The 15,988-nt window shown below is 48.6% G+C and overlaps 2 protein-coding genes across 7 annotated transcripts in view; one reads left to right on the plus strand and one right to left on the minus strand.

Moving 5' to 3' along the window:
- The window catches only part of PGAP2 (post-GPI attachment to proteins 2), a 10,585-nt gene extending 9,999 nt beyond the window's left edge, over positions 1–586 (minus strand). For 2 of the 3 annotated variants that reach the window (XM_015852586.1, XM_015852582.1), the window contains exon 1: positions 490–577. The gene's annotated coding sequence lies outside the window, so the exon portion shown is untranslated. Of the gene's footprint in view, positions 1–489 lie in introns of all 3 variants that reach the window. The other variant, XM_015852583.2, reaches the window with a different exon arrangement.
- A 479-nt stretch (positions 587–1,065) lies between these two features.
- The window catches only part of NUP98 (nucleoporin 98 and 96 precursor), a 32,297-nt gene continuing 17,374 nt past the window's right edge, over positions 1,066–15,988 (plus strand). The window contains exons 1-15 of one of the 4 annotated variants that reach the window (XM_015852587.1): positions 1,066–1,197; positions 4,972–5,076; positions 5,833–5,934; positions 6,043–6,222; positions 6,826–6,965; positions 8,178–8,285; positions 8,899–9,082; positions 10,169–10,332; positions 10,891–11,028; positions 11,502–11,637; positions 13,293–13,385; positions 13,643–13,783; positions 13,972–14,105; positions 14,794–14,981; positions 15,603–15,719. In XM_015852587.1, the coding sequence (XP_015708073.1) occupies positions 5,004–5,076; positions 5,833–5,934; positions 6,043–6,222; positions 6,826–6,965; positions 8,178–8,285; positions 8,899–9,082; positions 10,169–10,332; positions 10,891–11,028; positions 11,502–11,637; positions 13,293–13,385; positions 13,643–13,783; positions 13,972–14,105; positions 14,794–14,981; positions 15,603–15,719 (1,898 nt within the window). In that variant the 5' untranslated portion in view covers positions 1,066–1,197; positions 4,972–5,003. Of the gene's footprint in view, positions 1,198–4,475; positions 4,589–4,971; positions 5,077–5,832; positions 5,935–6,042; positions 6,223–6,825; positions 6,966–7,367; positions 7,468–8,177; positions 8,286–8,898; positions 9,083–10,168; positions 10,333–10,890; positions 11,029–11,501; positions 11,638–13,292; positions 13,386–13,642; positions 13,784–13,971; positions 14,106–14,793; positions 14,982–15,602; positions 15,720–15,988 lie in introns of those variants that run through there. The other 3 variants (XM_015852589.1, XM_015852588.2, XM_015852590.2) reach the window with 3 other exon arrangements.

A 15,988-nucleotide genomic window follows, 5' to 3' on the forward strand; every position in this document is an offset into this window, starting at 1 on the left:
CCAACCTAAACCTCCCCTGTCTCAGTTTCAAACCATTCCCCCTTGTCCTATCACTGCCCACCCTCACAAACAGCCGTTCCCCCTCCTGTTTATTCACTCCCTTCAAGTACTGGATGCCCACAATGAGGTCTCCTTCTCTTCTCTTCTCCAACCCAAACCAGCCCAGTTCCCTCAACCTTTCCTCATATCAGAGCTGCCCCTTTGACCATCTCAGTGTCCCCCTGTGGACACAGCAGGCAGGGCCAGCACTGTGCTATGAAGTGGAAAAGCTGGGATCCAGTTGGGCCCAGCAACCCAGGGAACATCACTGCCCCACACAGCGCAGTCCTATAGGGCACAGTGAGGCTGGTTCATAACATAACAAACCCACAACCCGCAGCTCCCCTGGCTCCATAACCCACCCTGACACCCCCAATGGCCGCCCCCCCTTTATCCCGGTATCCCCCCATTACTCTCCCCTCATTCCCCCCATTATCTCCCCGCACCCACCGGCCCCTCCCGTCTCACACCGTTCCTCGCTCGTCCATCCCCACACGGAGCCGCCCCCGCCCCTTCCTGCTGGGCCAGGCCCACAGCCCGCACCTGCTCATCCCTCCTCCCCTTCGCCCCACCCCGTTCTGGTTCCCACCCCCCATCGACCCGCAGCTCCTCCCCAGGCCCCGCTCGGGCTCATCCCGTATATCCCGGCCGCAGGGGCAGCGCTCAGGGCCCGGCCGGAGCGACCCCACCAGGCCCAGGCCTAGGCCGGGCCGCACTAGGCCCGAAGCCTCCCCGTATAGCGCCCCCTGTCGGCCTGGAGGACCGCTCCCTTAGCGCGGCATATGAGCATTCTGATTGGACGAGCCGCGATAAGCCCCGCCCACTGAGCTCCCGGATGCAGCGGGAGGGATGTTCTGGACTCTTCCGCAGCATCAGCCCCGCCCCCTCATAAGCTGGACCAATCGGTGCTCAGAGCCGAGCTCCACATTAACCAATAGGAAAAGAGAAAGCAGAGAGAGCCGGGTGGGTTAACATACCACAGATAAAAGGCGGCAGCCAATAGGTTGAGAGCTGAAAGGGGGGGGCGTGGCCGGGCGCGGGGGCCGCTGGGAGGCGCGTTGAGCGGATTGTGACGCAGCTTCCTCTGTGCGAGGCGGCGGGAGTGGCGAGTGCTGCGGGCCGGGCCCGGCCGGAACCGCCGCTCGGTGCGATAACACGGTGAGTTATGGGTTATATGGGGAATAACGGCGGGTTGGAGACGGGGTGAGGCCTGAGAGATACGGAGCTGGGTTGGGAACTGCACACCCCGACATGGCCGTGGGCCCCGGGTGACGGGGGGGCTGTGCCCCTGGAGGTGATGGGTAGAGGGGGAGATGGTTTGATGGGAGGGGCTATCGCTTAATGATGTGTGGGTTAATTGGGGTCAGGTGGTTAATGGGGAGTCAGTTGCCTGGGGGGGGGGGGTTCGAGTGGTGGTTAATGGGATCATGTTCTTTGGGGGGTCAGTGTGGTTAATGGGGGTCTGCTGCTGGTGGGTTGGGCCAGTGGTGGTTAATGTTGTGGTCAGTGGTGTTTGATGGGGGGAGTGGTGGTTAATGGAGGCAGTGCTGTAGGGGGGTGCAGTAGGTGGTTAATGGGGTCAATGGGTTAATTGGTGGATCAGTTTTTTGGGGGGGTCAGTGGTGTTAATGGGGTCAGTCTTGGGGGGGGGGCGTCAGTGGTGTTAATGTGGCGATGAGTGTGGTTAAATGGGGGAATCGGTTCTTTGGTTGGTGAGTCAGTCGTCTGGTTTAGATGTGGGTCTGTGCTATGTTGCGGAGTGCAAGTGGTGGTTAATGGGATCAGTTCTTTGGGGGGGGGGTTCAGTGGGCTAATGGGGTCGGTTCTATGTGGGAGTCGAGTGGTGGTTAATGGAGTCAGTGCTTGTGGGGGGTGTGTGTTGTGTGTCAGTTGCGATGGGGGGTGAGTTGGTGGTTAATGGGTCATGTATGGGGTCGTTGGTCAGTGGTGGTAAGATGGGGGTCCTGTGGTCAATGGGAGTCAGTTCTATTGGGTACGGCCCATGCGGTGGTTAATGTTGGGGTCAGTGCTATGGGGGGGGTCAGTGGTGGTTAATGGGGGTCAGTGCTATGTTGGGCGGCCAGTGGGTGTTAATGGGGGAGCATGGTGGTTAATGGAGGCCAGTTGCTGTCGGGGGGCGTTGGTGGTTAGATGGGCGTGATGTCTAGCTGAGTCAGCCATGTGGGGGGTGTGGGTTGGGTCAGTTGCTAATGGGGGGTGAGGGTGGTTTAAATGGGTCAGTGTGCTATGGGGGGGTCCAGTTGGTTCGGGTGAATGGGTGTGATGGAGGGGGGGTGAGTGGTGTTAATGGGGTCAGTGCGTGGTGTAAATGGGGGTCAGTGTGTGTTAAGTGGGGGTCTGTGCTGTGGGGGGGGTGTCAGTGGTGTTAATGGGGGATCAGTATTTTGGGGGGGGCAGATGCTGGATCTAATGGAGTCTGTGATGTGGTTGGGTAGTGGTGGTTAATGGGGGTCAGTGGCTGGGGGGGGGTCTATGGTGGTTAAATGGGGTCAGTGGTGGTTAATGGGGTCAGTGGTGGTCATAATTATGGGAGTTCAGTGCTAATGGTTGGGCCACTGTGGTTAATGGGGGTCAATGGTGGTTAATGGGGATCAGTTCTTTGGGGGGGTAGTGCGTGTTAATGGCGGGTTCGGTGCTATGGGGGGGGGCCTCTGAGTGGTGTTAAGGGGTCAGTGTGGTTAATTGGGGGTCTGTTGCTGTGGGGGGTGTGGTGTGGGTCGAGTGCATATGGGGTGGGGGTGAGTGGTGGTTATATGGGTCAGTGCTTGGGGGGGGGTCAGTGGTGGTTAATGGGGGGGGCTCAGTGGTGGTCAAATGGAGTCAGGTGCTATGGGGGTGTCCACGTGGTGTTAATGGGGGGTGAGGCTGTGGGTGGGGGTCAGTGGCATGTGGGAGGCGGGGTCAGTGCCTATGAGTGGGGGTCAGTGTGGTAAGGGGGGGGTGAGTGCTATGGGGGGGCGGTGGTGGTTAATGGGGGTCATGGTGTAATGGGGTCTGTGCTGTTGTGGGGGTGAGTGGTTGGTTAATGGGGGTCTGTGCTGTGTGTGGGGTCAGTGGTGGTTAATTGGGGGTCAGTGGTGGTCTAATGGGGGTCAGTTGCTGGTGGGGGGGGAAGGCGATCGTGGGGTTAATGGGGGGTGAGTGCTGGTTAATGGGGGTCAGTGCTATGGGGGGGTGGTGTGGGTTTAATGGGAGTCAGTGGTTGGTTAGAGGGGGCAGTGCTTGTGGTTGGGGTCAAGTGCTGGTTAATGGGTCAGTGGTGGTAGTGGGAGCCAGTTGCTTGGTTAGTGTGGGGGTCACGTGCTATGGCAGGCGGGAGGTGAAGTGGTGTTGTTACATGGGGGTCGTGCCTGTCGTGGGTTGGGGTCAGGCTGTGGGGTTGCGGGTCAGTTGCCTATGGGGGGGGTGAGTGCTGGTTAAGTCAGTTAATGTGGCAGGTCGGGCAGTGCGTGGGTGGAGGTCAGTGTGGTTGATGGGTCGGGCTGTTATGGAGCCAGTACTGGTTAATGGGGGTCAGTGTTATGGGTGGGGGTCATTGGTGGTTAATGGGGGGTCTGTGCTGTGGGGCCGTGAGTGGTGGTTAATGGGAGGTCAGTGGTGGTTAATGGGGGTCAGTGCTGTGGGTTGGGGTCAGTGGTGGTTAATGGGGGTCAGTGGTGGTTAATGGGGGTGAGTGGTGGTTAATGGGGGTCTGTGCTATGGGGGGGTTCAGTGGTGGTGAGTGGTGGTTGTTGGGGGTGAGTGGTGGTTAATGGGGGTCAGTGCTGTGGGTTGGGGGTCAGTGCTGTGGGTGGGTGTATTGCTGCACTGAGGTTACATGGTGTGATGTGAAGGCTGCGGGTATCAGCCAACATGAGCGGGGGGTATCTGGAGGTCTCAGTGCAGGAAGGTATTGCGGGGTTCTGTGGCTGTAGGGCTGTCATGGGTTCATTCCTGTGTGATCTATTCAGACACACACAGGATTGTTGGGTTGTGAGGGAACTCAAGGATCACAAAGCTCCAACCCCCCACCACATACAGGGCCACCAACCTCCACATTGATACCAGCCCAGGCTGCCCAGGGCCCCATCCAAGCTGGCCTTGAACACCTCCAGGGATGGACGGGGCATCCACAGCCTCTCTGGGCAGCTGTTCCACCACCTCCCCACCCTCTGTAAACAACTTCCCCCTGACATCCAACCTAAACCTTCCCATCTTCAACTCCAAACCATTTCCCCTTGTCCTGCTGTTGTCTCCCCTTTCTAAGCTCTATTGTGGATGCCCCATCCCTGCAGGCACTCAAGGCCAGGCTGGATGTGGCTCTGGGCAGCCTGATCTGGTGCTTGGAGACCGTGCACACAGCAGGGGGTTGAAACCAGGTGATCATTGTGATCCATTTCAACCCAAGCCATTCTATGATTCCGTGATCCTCCTTCACCAGGAGGGGCAGCTGGTCTCAATGATTTCTTGAGTCTCTGTGATTCTGTATCCAGTTTGATTCTTGCTGAAAAAGTGGATTTTCCTATTGCGTTAGGAGACATGCTCGGAGGTAGCGCTGCTAAACCTTCCCTTAAGTAAAACAGCACGAGGTATAAGGGTACATCACACCCTCACCCTGGTCAGCAGCTGCATAGAGCTGTTCAGATGGTTGGATTAAGGATGTCTTGGTGAGCCCAGCAAGCAATGAAAGCAGAGCTGGAGGAAGGTGTGTTCCTGCAGTTCTCACACATTGCATTCCCTTGTGTTGGGAGAAGTTAGAACATATAGGGTCTAACAGAAGAGTCCTCATGGACAACCTTGGGTTTATAGTTCAGTGCTTCATTTGTGCTGCCATGTGTCTGAACTACTCAGTTTCCTGACTATCAACAGTGAGAAAGATGACAAACATCATTTAATTCTTCCTTTGCGACTCACCTGAATTCTTCTTTCCAGGTTTAAGGAAAGAAAGCTGATACGTATCGACAATGTTTAACAAATCCTTCGGGACTCCTTTCGGGGGTAACACTGGCTTTGGAACAACATCGACTTTTGGACAAAGTAAGTCATGCATCCCAATCTGTACTTTAGATATTTCCATTGCTTGGGGTGTATTCTTTTCACATAACAACTGCTTGAGGATCACACAGAGTTGTGGGGGTTCTCTCTGTGTGATGCTGTGGGCTGCCCAGCTCATTAGCTTGGCTGTGTTAGCAGAGAATCAGGACCCCAAGCCTGGTTCACAGGGTCTTTGTTTCATCTCACACCAGAATTCCCCATGCAGTTGATGGAGCTTCCTTTTATAAAGGAGCGAAAAGTTGGATGCTTTGAAGGCATCTTTGCCTGGACTGGGAGGAAGGTTCATTCAGTTGGTGCTGGAATATGGGAAGGAAAATGCACGTAGCCTGGGTGCTCTCTAGAGATGCACATTGTGAATAGCACATTGAGGTTGCTGACCATTAAAGCAGAGCATCCAATGGTGTGAGTGCACTGCTTGGTAGGAAGAAAACACAGCTTTTCTCTTCTCATATTGCTCCCAAACTGAGGTGGGTGCAGAGCAGCTTCCAGGTACCACCTTGCAGGCTGGTGTGGGACTGAGCATTGCCAGGTGTAGCAGTAGCTGACTCAATTCCATAAGCTCTTTCTCTAAGAGCTGTGAAAGCATTAATGGTGCTGCTTTGTGTATCTCAGATGCTGAGCTCTAGCTGGTCAGGCTCAGACTTTGGTTTGGAAGTTAGGAAGGCTGTTTCAGTGTTTAGTTTCTAGTGCATGTGTTTAGAATATGCCTTTCTCTAACCTGTGGTGCTGATTTTCCAGATGCTGGCTTTGGTACTTCAGGTGGAGGAGCCTTTGGCACATCAGCCTTTGGGGCAAACAACAACACTGGAGGCCTCTTTGGGAACACCCAGGCAAAGCCAGGTACTGTGGTGTTATGACTATAGGCAAAATTCCATCCTGAAAGCAATTCCTTTTAACACCAAACAGCGAAACAATTGCAAATGATTCACTGCTTGTTTCTGTCTGCAGGAGGGCTCTTCAGTTCGAACGCCTTTAATCAGCCAGCCACCTCCTCTACCAGCACTGGCTTTGGGTTTGGAACATCCACTGGGACATCCAGCAGCTTGTTTGGTACCACCAGCACCGGTGGGGGCCTCTTCTCATCTCAGAGCAATGCCTTCGCACAGAGCAAGCCTGCTGGCTTCGGAAGTGAGTCAGACTTGTATATCTCTATTAGCTGAATTAGCTTGACCGAAGAGCGTGGAAAATTGGATGTGTGTGTGGACCTGGTACAAGGGTTAATGTGGAGTGTTAGTGTTTGGTTTCATTGTTACAGCTACAAAATCCATAGCTGTGATTCTAGCCATGAGTTTTAAGCTAATTCACACGTGGTCACCAACTGGTGTTTCCTGTTCTTAACTAGACTTTGGCTTTATGTGATTTTAGCTTTTCATTCTGCTGCTGTAGTGATGGTTGGTTTTGCTTCTGGTGCAAGAACGTTTGAAATGCACCTTAATGAAGCAGAAACAGCAGGATGGAATTGGCTGCTGAGGTTCCTCTGGGTTGATGAGTTGGGTGGGGGGGTGGGAGATCTACACTATGTTAGACCACAGGTTTCAAACACTGCTGTGTTTATTTTTCTCCCTTGCGGTTTATTTCATTTCCAAACTGTTTTCTAATTCAAACGGGTTGTTTGGCATCTAATTCAAATGGGATGTTTGGCATCTAATTCAAATGGGATGTTTGGCATTAATTTTGATTTAATGGCTGTTTTAGTGCTTATCTTTCTGTTCCCATCTATTTTTTTCCTAGACTTTGGCACAAGTACCAGCAGTGGAGGTCTCTTTGGAACCACCAACACCACTTCCAATCCCTTTGGGAATCCATCTGGCTCTCTGTTTGGCCCAACCAGCTTTACTGCAGCTCCAACTGGCACAACCATTAAGTTCAATGTAAGTTCTCACCTCACCCTCCTCATTCAGCCTTTTTGCTGTAGGAAGTATTAACCTTTTGCAGTTCTTTGTGTGAAGCACTGCCTGGATTCCTGAGCTTAAAAAAAGAAAGTAGGTAATGCACAAGTATGAAGTGTTTAGAAACTGCTTGGAATTACCTTTAATCAGACTGCTGAAGTGAAAATGAGGTGTGTAGTTAAGTGCAAAGTACCAGATTTTCCTTTTGTTGTAATTAAACATCCCAGAGTAATGCCCTGTGTAGGTGTTACAGGATGGGCCTTCCTGGGCAGGCAGGAGGTGATCACAGCTGAATGTATCTGGAATATGGGTCCAAATAAATGCTCATATCAGTCACTGTTGCATTGGGAATGTAAAGGAGACTTGAACAGTGATTCCCTGTGTGTTTTATGGATGAGTTCCCTTTAAGAGGGGGGGGGTCCTTGAAGGTTCCATGGCAGTTAAAAATGGAGGACGGCCTGGAAGAAGAGCTGTTGGAAATGGGGTAACTGATATCTACCCAAAAGGCTTCTTTCTCCCCAATAGCTGTTCAGTTTAAGGGTGAAGTGAGCTGGGAATTACGTTAATTGATATGACAGGGCAGGGCTTTGCCTGGATGAAGGCACAGCTATGATGAGAAGCTTAGGCAGTGCTGGAGTGACACTGTGTACTTATTCCTAGTACAATAAGATGGAAACAGGGCTGGAAGATATCAGGGATAGTGAAATCCCTGTGTGCAGCTGGGGGATTTGTATCCTGAGCTTAAGTAAACTGCTTCACAAAGTGAAACTGAAAGCTGATGACGCTGCATTGTTCCGAGGGTTAGCAGGGTAAATTCCTCTATTGCTTGCCACTTTGTTACAGCTCTAAGATAACAGTCATGTGCTGCTTCAGTTCCTGTATTGCATTTAGGTTTTTACAGAATGGTTTGGGATGGAAGGGACCCCAAAGATCATGAAGCTCCAACCCCACCACTGCAGGCAGGGCCACCAACCTTTACATTTAATACCAGCCCAGGCTGCCCAGGGCCCCATCCAAGCTGGCCTTGAACACCTCCAGGGACAGATGGGGCATCCACAGCCTCTCTGGGCAGCTGTTCCAGCACCTCACCACTCTCCATAAAGAACTTAACAGCTTCTGCTCAGAAACAACTACAACAATCAATAGACACCTCTCTGGATTTTACATCTGACAGTTTGACTTCTTCTCTTGCAGCCCCCAACTGGTACGGATAGTATGGTCAAGTCTGGAGTTAGCACCACTATCAATACGAAGCACCAATGCATTACTGCTATGAAAGAGTATGAGAGCAAATCTCTAGAGGTCAGTCCGTGATGTTCCAACATCTTTGTTTGGTACAGCTGTTAATGAGTATTGTTTTAGCAGAGCTTTTTTGGACTGTGATAAATACTGTATGTGCTTGTAACAAGTGCAGCTTTCAGTGTCTACATCATGCACAGAAGTGGCGTGAAACAAAACGTGTCGCTGTGTTGGTTTTTAATGTGTTCGCTGCAGCTTCTGAAGAGCTGAAATTGCATTTTGCTGTGTCTCAGGAGGGTGAGATCCTGCTGGGAGCACTTGTGCTGACGAGATAACAGCAGAAACCACAACAAAACTCAGTTGTTTGATGTAAACCACTGCTCTCAAGGATACAGCCAGGAAGTCCTCCTGTTCCTGTTTGCTTAACTGATACTTGAAAACAGGTGTACTCTAAAAAAGCCCTTAGAAACAAAATTGAAGCCCAGGCGTAACTGCAGCGATGCATCATCTCAGCTCAGGTCTTGTTGATGCAGTTCTTTTTTTTCCTAAATGTGGAGCTGTCAGCAGCTGTTGTTGGTACCTTTGTCCTGGATCAGGCTGGGAGCTGTGTGAGCGTATTGATGGAGTGGCTTTCACTTTATTCTGTGCAATGAGAAACGGGGTTTTCCTTTCCTAGGAGCTGCGTTTAGAAGACTACATGGCGAACAGGAAAGGGCCCTCGAATCCTGTGGGAGCAGGAGCCACTACAGGCTTGTTTGGGACTTCCACTGCTACTTCAAGCACAGCTACGGGACTTTTTGGCTCTTCTACCACTAATACAGGCTTCTCATATGGACAGAATAAAACTGCTTTTGGAACTAGTAAGTACTGCGTGCGTGCTGCTCAACTGTGACTGGATATGCCAATGCTTTATTAAGCTATTTCAATGTCAGCCATGAGAAGGGTGAGGAAACACTGGTGTGAGCTTAGAGTTTGGCTGCATCAACATTCCATAATCAGGTGTTTGCATTGAGATGTGTATGTGATGTAGAGATGTGCATTGGCCATATTCGGGCTTTGTGTGCTTCTACATCCCCATTGTTTTGCTGGCTAGAAGTTCATTAGAGCATCTCTTTACAAGGGACTGTGGTACAGTTAGAAGTGAAACAACCAGGATACTGCTGCTGTTCAATGGAGGGACAGCATCAATGGGTTAAAGATGAAATCAGGGTTCTCCTTCTGCTAATGAGCAGATGTGAATTCCCTGGCCACAAAGCTCTACTTTTATAATGACCTAATGAGACTTTGCCAGGATCTGTTCTCTAGACCCTTGCGTATTGTGTCAGCCTGGTTTCACATCGTTCAAGCATTCTTGGATGGAATGGAAAAGCCAAGTGGTTAACTAGGAACAGAAGCAATGATTTGTTGCTTCTGAGGTTCGAATGTGTCTGTCCTTGATGGCAGGCCCTGCTGGGCTTTATCTTTGGGCGCTGCGGGGGCTGACCTAAGCTGCAGTCCTTGAGAGAGATGGACCTGCAGGAGGTTGTCTGTGCAGCCTGCAAACTGAGGCTTCCTGTGCTTCCATTGCAGTCAGTTCAGAGGAGAGCTCTGCAGAGATAGCGAGGAGAGCTGGCAGAGAAGAACTATGGGCAATGAGAGTTACAGAACAGTGTTCTTCTATGAGTGTTACAGAGCAGTGTTAGCAGCATAGGGAACTCTGGCTGCCTATCCTTTCCCTGCCACGTGGCTCTTTTTGCCTGCAGGTGGCACAGCTTTCCTTGTACTGTGAATAACTAATGGACCATATGAAAACTGGTGTCTTCTTGATCAGATTTGTCTGATAGATTAAATTTGCTGATAATTCTGGGTGTTAATCATAGAATCATAGATTGACTTGGGTGGGAAGGGACCTCAGGGATCATCAAGATCCTACCACCCTGCCAACCTGCAACTTGTTTGTGTTGTAGCTACGACTGGCTTTGGAACAGGAACAACAGGAGGCCTTTTTGGTCAGCAGACTCAAACTACAAGTCTGTTTAACAAACCATTTGGTCAAGCTACGACGACGCAGAACACAGGCTTTCCCTTTGGGAATACCAGCACTCTAGGACAGCCAAACACAAGCACAATGGTAAGATGAGTTGTTTAAACCCTTCATATGCTGTGGTGTGCACATTCCAGCTGTAAGGGCTGGGGTTGTGATGCAGTGATCCCAGTCTTCCTTTAGATAATGAAATTCCCATCGTTGTTATTGGTCGGTTAACGTTATTAATTAATAGATCTGTATTTCCTGCTGGCTATTGAGCATCACTGGTGGGTTCGTTTGATGAAGAGACACTACATGGCTGTAATGTGTTGTATAGCCAGATGACTACATATGTGCTTTATTCCTTGGTATGCCATGACTTCTGTCAGAAAACCCTCTGGAATGGTTATTGCCCATCTTTATTGCTCACAGTGGAGGAGGAAATTATGGGATGGAGCACAAATTCCTCTGTTTGTTTTCCTTACTGTAACTAATCGCCTGAATGAATAAAGCTCCTGAAATGTTTCTCCCCTGTCTTTTCCCTTCGTCAGAAGGGAAAATACTGCACTATTTATTCACACATTTTAGTGCTTGTTCTTTTGTTGTCAGAGCTGGACTTCACAAAGCTTTGTGGCATTATCTTAATGGAGTTCCTCTTTCTAGGGTATCTTTGGGGCCACTCAGCCCTCGCAGCCCGGTGGCCTTTTTGGAACAGCAGCCACAACCAATGCTGGCACTGCCTTTGGAACAGGAACCGGTCTTTTTGGACAAACAAACACAGGATTTGGTGTTGGCGGTTCGGTACGTCCATTCTTTTCAAAATAAAACTTATGAAAATCAAATGCAGTGGCATTTAGAGTCCTCTTACTGTGTGTTGACCTCACTCAGAGTAGTGATGAAGTTAAGGTGCAGAAGTAGTGCTGTTCCTTCTAAGCAGAACTAGTCAATAGAGTCAGCAATGCTTTCAGTGATGCAGGGCAGTAAGAGAGGCCAAACATGTGGCTGGGGATGACAGTGCAGGCCTTTCCATATTGATGTTCCCTTACTGAGAGTGAACTTAATTCTCAGTAGCCAGTTATTTGGGTTTTAATGTGTTCACTATGGGGAGAGGAGTGAAAAACTCTGTTTCCAGGAGGTGTTTGCACGTAACGCCATGGCTGGGAGCTGGGGTTGTGCTTGTGCTTTTGTTCTGCTTGCTTGCCTGCAATCAAACTCTTAACACGCTTCTAATATCATACTGTCAGGTTTCCAAATTGATGTTTTCTTCCTTCCAGACCCTGTTTGGTAGCAAACCTGCTGGATTTGGAACCACCACGACCAGTACCTCGTTTGGTACAACCACTGGAGGCGGGCTCTTTGGTAACAAACCAACCCTGAGTTTAGGAACCAATACAAACACTTCCAATTTTGGTACATATAAAAAAAAGTGGGATTCAATCACTTAAAACTGTACTGCATATACCACACACCTGGCTGCTGAGTGTCGCATGCTAATGGTTGGGTGTTAGAATCCTCAGGTAAGCCGTCCTTCTGATGGGTGTTGCTGCAGAGAAACACCTTGGATCCTGCTTTGTTCCTTTCCTCTGAGGTGCTCCCTGACTTATGACGTAGTTAACGAGAGGTCCCACTGTTTCAATTAATGCTTAGGAAGGTGTAACCTGTAATTAAGAGCTATTGAAATGAAAGAACTTATACAACATTGTGCATCTACAGCGTGTTACACGCTTGTGGTTGCAAAGGAGTGCTCAGGGACAGAGTGCTGTCTGTGGTTTGATGGCAGATCTAAAAGTATATAAGAGAGAGAGCAGCTGTCTTTCATACTTTGAGAGTCTATAGTTCTGGAGTCTGGGGGTCTTGTATTACTGTTTGCCTCTGACACTGATGGCGTTTGTTGTTCAGTGTGTGATCAGGCAGGAGAAATCAGGGCTGGATGTGGCTCTGGGCAGCCTGGTCTGGTGGTTGGTGACCCTGCATGTAGCAGGGGGTTTGAAATGAGGTGATCATTGTGGTCCTTTTCAACCCAGGCCATTCTATTAAAGTGAATGCTGAGAGCAGCAGAACTGCATTCCTCACAGGGAGCAGGACTGGGTTTACAGTGTTGGAGATCCTGACATCTCTTCTTTTTCTTCCTGTCTACAAAAACAGATGAAAAAAGTGATGTTCTGCCATATCCATCTTCCAGAAAGAGGGAAGGACTTGTCCAGCTTTTAGGCTGCCAGGGCAGCACTGCATTGCACTGCAGTCCCATTGTAGTGACTGAGCTTGGGCAGTTTGTTACCACATTTTGCTTGGAAGTTGCTTCCAAATCCCTTGTACTGAGAACCAAATAGCCATGTTAGTTAGGGCACTGATGCTGTGTAGTAGAGAGCAGTAGCAGCTCCAGTGTCTGTGTTAATTTCCCTGCATTGATTGCAGCAATACAATGCACAGGAATAGTTTGGGTGTAGGGTGCTTCTGATGTCAGTTTGTGACTGTGGTTTCCTAGCTTAATTCTGTCCTTACACTAAATTAATGGATGCATAATTAACCATTAACAGAATGGTTTCACAGCCTTCAGTTTAGACTCTAACCTGTGTAGTGGCAGCTTGGGGTGACGTTTAGAGATGTGTTTTTGAGCTGTGCTCTCTCCTGAATCGAAGCTGTTCCTTGCTTTGTCAGTAAGAATCAGAGGTGTGTGTGTGGTATAGGCAGTGTGCAGTGGGTATGTTCCCTTGCAGGCAGTTCAAGAAGCTAAATGTGCTTTATTCTGTTGCCTGTTAGAGCATCGTAATGTCCTTTTTGGCTTTATAAAATACTGAGTTTTGTAACAAATTTAAAAGCATTAGAAAGCAAGACAGTACATTTCTAAACTAATGTGTTCAGTTGTATATTCATAACACGTATACATTTATTTTTACCACTAAAGTCCCTTCTTGCTGCTTATTTAACATGCATTTATGGGAATGGTGTGTTAAATTTGACCTTAACTGTAGCAGAGCTGTCTTTGAGTGGCTGATGCTTATTTATGTTTGAAATTTCCTTGCTAATAGCTTTAGATTAATGAGCTCCTGTTTTTGTCCTTGAAGGTTTCGGTGCCAACAATGCTGGAAATAGCTTGTTTGGAAACAAGCCTGCAACAGGGACCCTGGGAACTGGGCTTGGGACGGGGTTTGGAACAGGTAAGTAGTTTGCTGGCTTGTTTTGTGTCAGCTTAAGCATTATCCTTAAACTTTGGTTAAGTCTTTGTATCACTCTCTAACTCTGGTTATATAGCAGTGGCTGTGTAACCAGGTGACATGCCTTGAAGGCTCTGCTGGTCTGATTGCATATTGTCTATAGCATTCATGCACACCTCAAGTCTTGCAACTTGAAAATGGATTCTTTATGGGCTAAATTGGTTATTCAGAGTGTTACAGTGAGTTTTCTCATGCCGTAGCACTCGGGGCTGGACAGACTTCGTTATTTGGAAACACCCAGCCTAAACTTGGTGGGACACTGGGAACAGGAGCCTTTGGAGCACCAGGATTCAATACCTCCACTGCTACTCTGGGCTTCGGAGCCCCTCAGCCTGCTGTAGGTAAGTGTATATCAGAGTTCAGTCACTGCTTCCTTCCTGGTTTCAGATATGTCTGAGCATGGAAGTACACCCTGCTCCAAAGATGCTGTTAATTTAGGATGAGGAGATCCTCTGGGTGAGGGGGATCTGTCTTTTCTGTCTCCCTTGGTTTTAATCATGTTGACTGCTAAAATCTGTTCTTTTTACAGCACTGACAGATCCTAATGCATCGGCTGCTCAGCAGGCAGTTCTCCAGCAGCACCTCAATAATTTGACTTATGCACCCTTTGGAGATTCTCCTCTCTTCAGAAACCCCATGTCAGACCCAAAGAAGAAAGAGGAGGTGAGAATATTAAACTCAGTTTTCTGGGAAAGGTTTGAAATGACTTCAGTTTACATACTGTGTTCTCTGTCTTCACTCAGGTGTGCAGTGAGCAGCATAAGGACTTGCCATCCATATGCTTGTACTGATGCAAGATTGGCTTTTTCTTCCTTTAATGCTATTCCAGAACAAACTGCTTGTGCTAGGGCTTCATTTACTTCTCTTGATACATCATTACTTGACTTTGGAGTTCCTGCTGAGAGTTGTGTTGTGTGACTGTCTGTGTTTGGCATATTTGTAGCATCTTGCTTGAGCTTTTCTTATGACAGTCTCTTGACCTGTTGTTTGGTTTAAAAACCACCAAAACACACTTCTCAGACTTGTGAGGGATAAGGGATGTATAAATGGCTGCTGTCCTTCCATGTTCTGGAGGGTGAGTGTTCCTTCTTAGTTGGTGGAACCTATCACAGTGCTCCCAGGGGTCTCCATTCCAGGCAGAAGGACTTAGAAGCATAGAATGGCGTGGGTTGGAAAGGACCATAATGAGCTGTTATCAGCCAGCTTTGTGTCTGTTTCTGTTTATCGGTGTCCCATCATGTCTTTCACTTCTTTAAGACCCTTGTCTGGGTAACAAAGCAGGTACTGTCACCTTCCACCTATCCATACAGTACATGGTATGGAAATTCCAATTCTCCTTTTTCTTTTCCAGCGGCTGAAACCAACCAACCCTGCAGCTCAGAAGGCCTTAACAACACCCACCCACTACAAACTGACTCCACGTCCAGCAACCAGAGTGCGCCCAAAGGCTTTGCAGTCTGCAGGCTCTGCCAAGTCTCAACTCTTTGATGGCCTCGATGATGATGAGCCATCCCTATCCAATGGTGTCTTCATGCCAAAGTTAGTTCTTCTTTTCTGCATATTGGAGGGTGGAGGTGTAGGAAGAACCGTAGTATAGCTTCATTTCTGATCAGATGAAGTCCTGAATTCCATCACTTCTTCTTACCTGATATAAATAGGAATAGCAGTAACAGGATTTGTTACACTTTGGAGATAAATATTTTCTATAGAGGAGCTAAAAATGATCATCTTAAACTGTTAAATGCAAAGAAGCTGTGAAAGAAGGTGATAATTGGAAGTCAGTTAGAAATTAGACAAGGGAAGTTTGTATAGTATGCAGCTCTATGCAACTCAGAAGGGCTGCTAGGGTTGTTAATGCCATCAGTGCGAAGGAGGATTGACGATGATTTTATGGCCTGTCTGGTTCTGGATCAGATTCTCAGTGTTGGAATGGAGCAGTAATGCTGTGCATGTGTCCTACTGAGGCTTTTGGTTTCAGTCTTTAGGGACATTGGTGGCAATCCTGAAATGGACATTAGACAGCTTTTGTTCTTGTTTAATCTGATGGAGGTACATTGGAGGAAGATGAATCAGGCACTGAAAGACCCTCTAAGCATGAACTAAAAGAAAAAGTTATTTTTGAGCTTAGTTTGTATTTCTTTTCTTTGTTTTCTTTGTTAGGAAGAGCATCAAGAAGTTGGTTTTGAAGAACCTCAGTGGCAGCAGTCTGTTCTCTCCTGTCAATCGTGAGAATGATGACCTGGCATCTCCATCAGAGTACCCAGAGAATGGAGACAGGTACGGTGATAGGTGACGTGTGTGTTTAAGCTTGAAAGAAGTACAGACTGGTTGTTCCCCTCTCTAAATGACTGTTGAGAAAGTAGGTAGTTATTTCTAGGGATGTCATAACTATGTTCATGGGAAGCAGGTTGACCTGTTGGGTGAGTGACCTGCCCTTAGGCTGCCCATCTGCTCTGTCTGTGTGCTTATTAATAGCTCACTGCACCCAAATCAGGAGTTCAGAGGGCTGACTCCTCTCCCCTTGCCTCCTGTAGAGACAAATTCTT

The sequence above is a fragment of the Coturnix japonica genome, chromosome 1 (assembly GCF_001577835.2).
Source record: "Coturnix japonica isolate 7356 chromosome 1, Coturnix japonica 2.1, whole genome shotgun sequence".
In the NCBI taxonomy this organism is placed as follows: domain Eukaryota; kingdom Metazoa; phylum Chordata; class Aves; order Galliformes; family Phasianidae; genus Coturnix; species Coturnix japonica.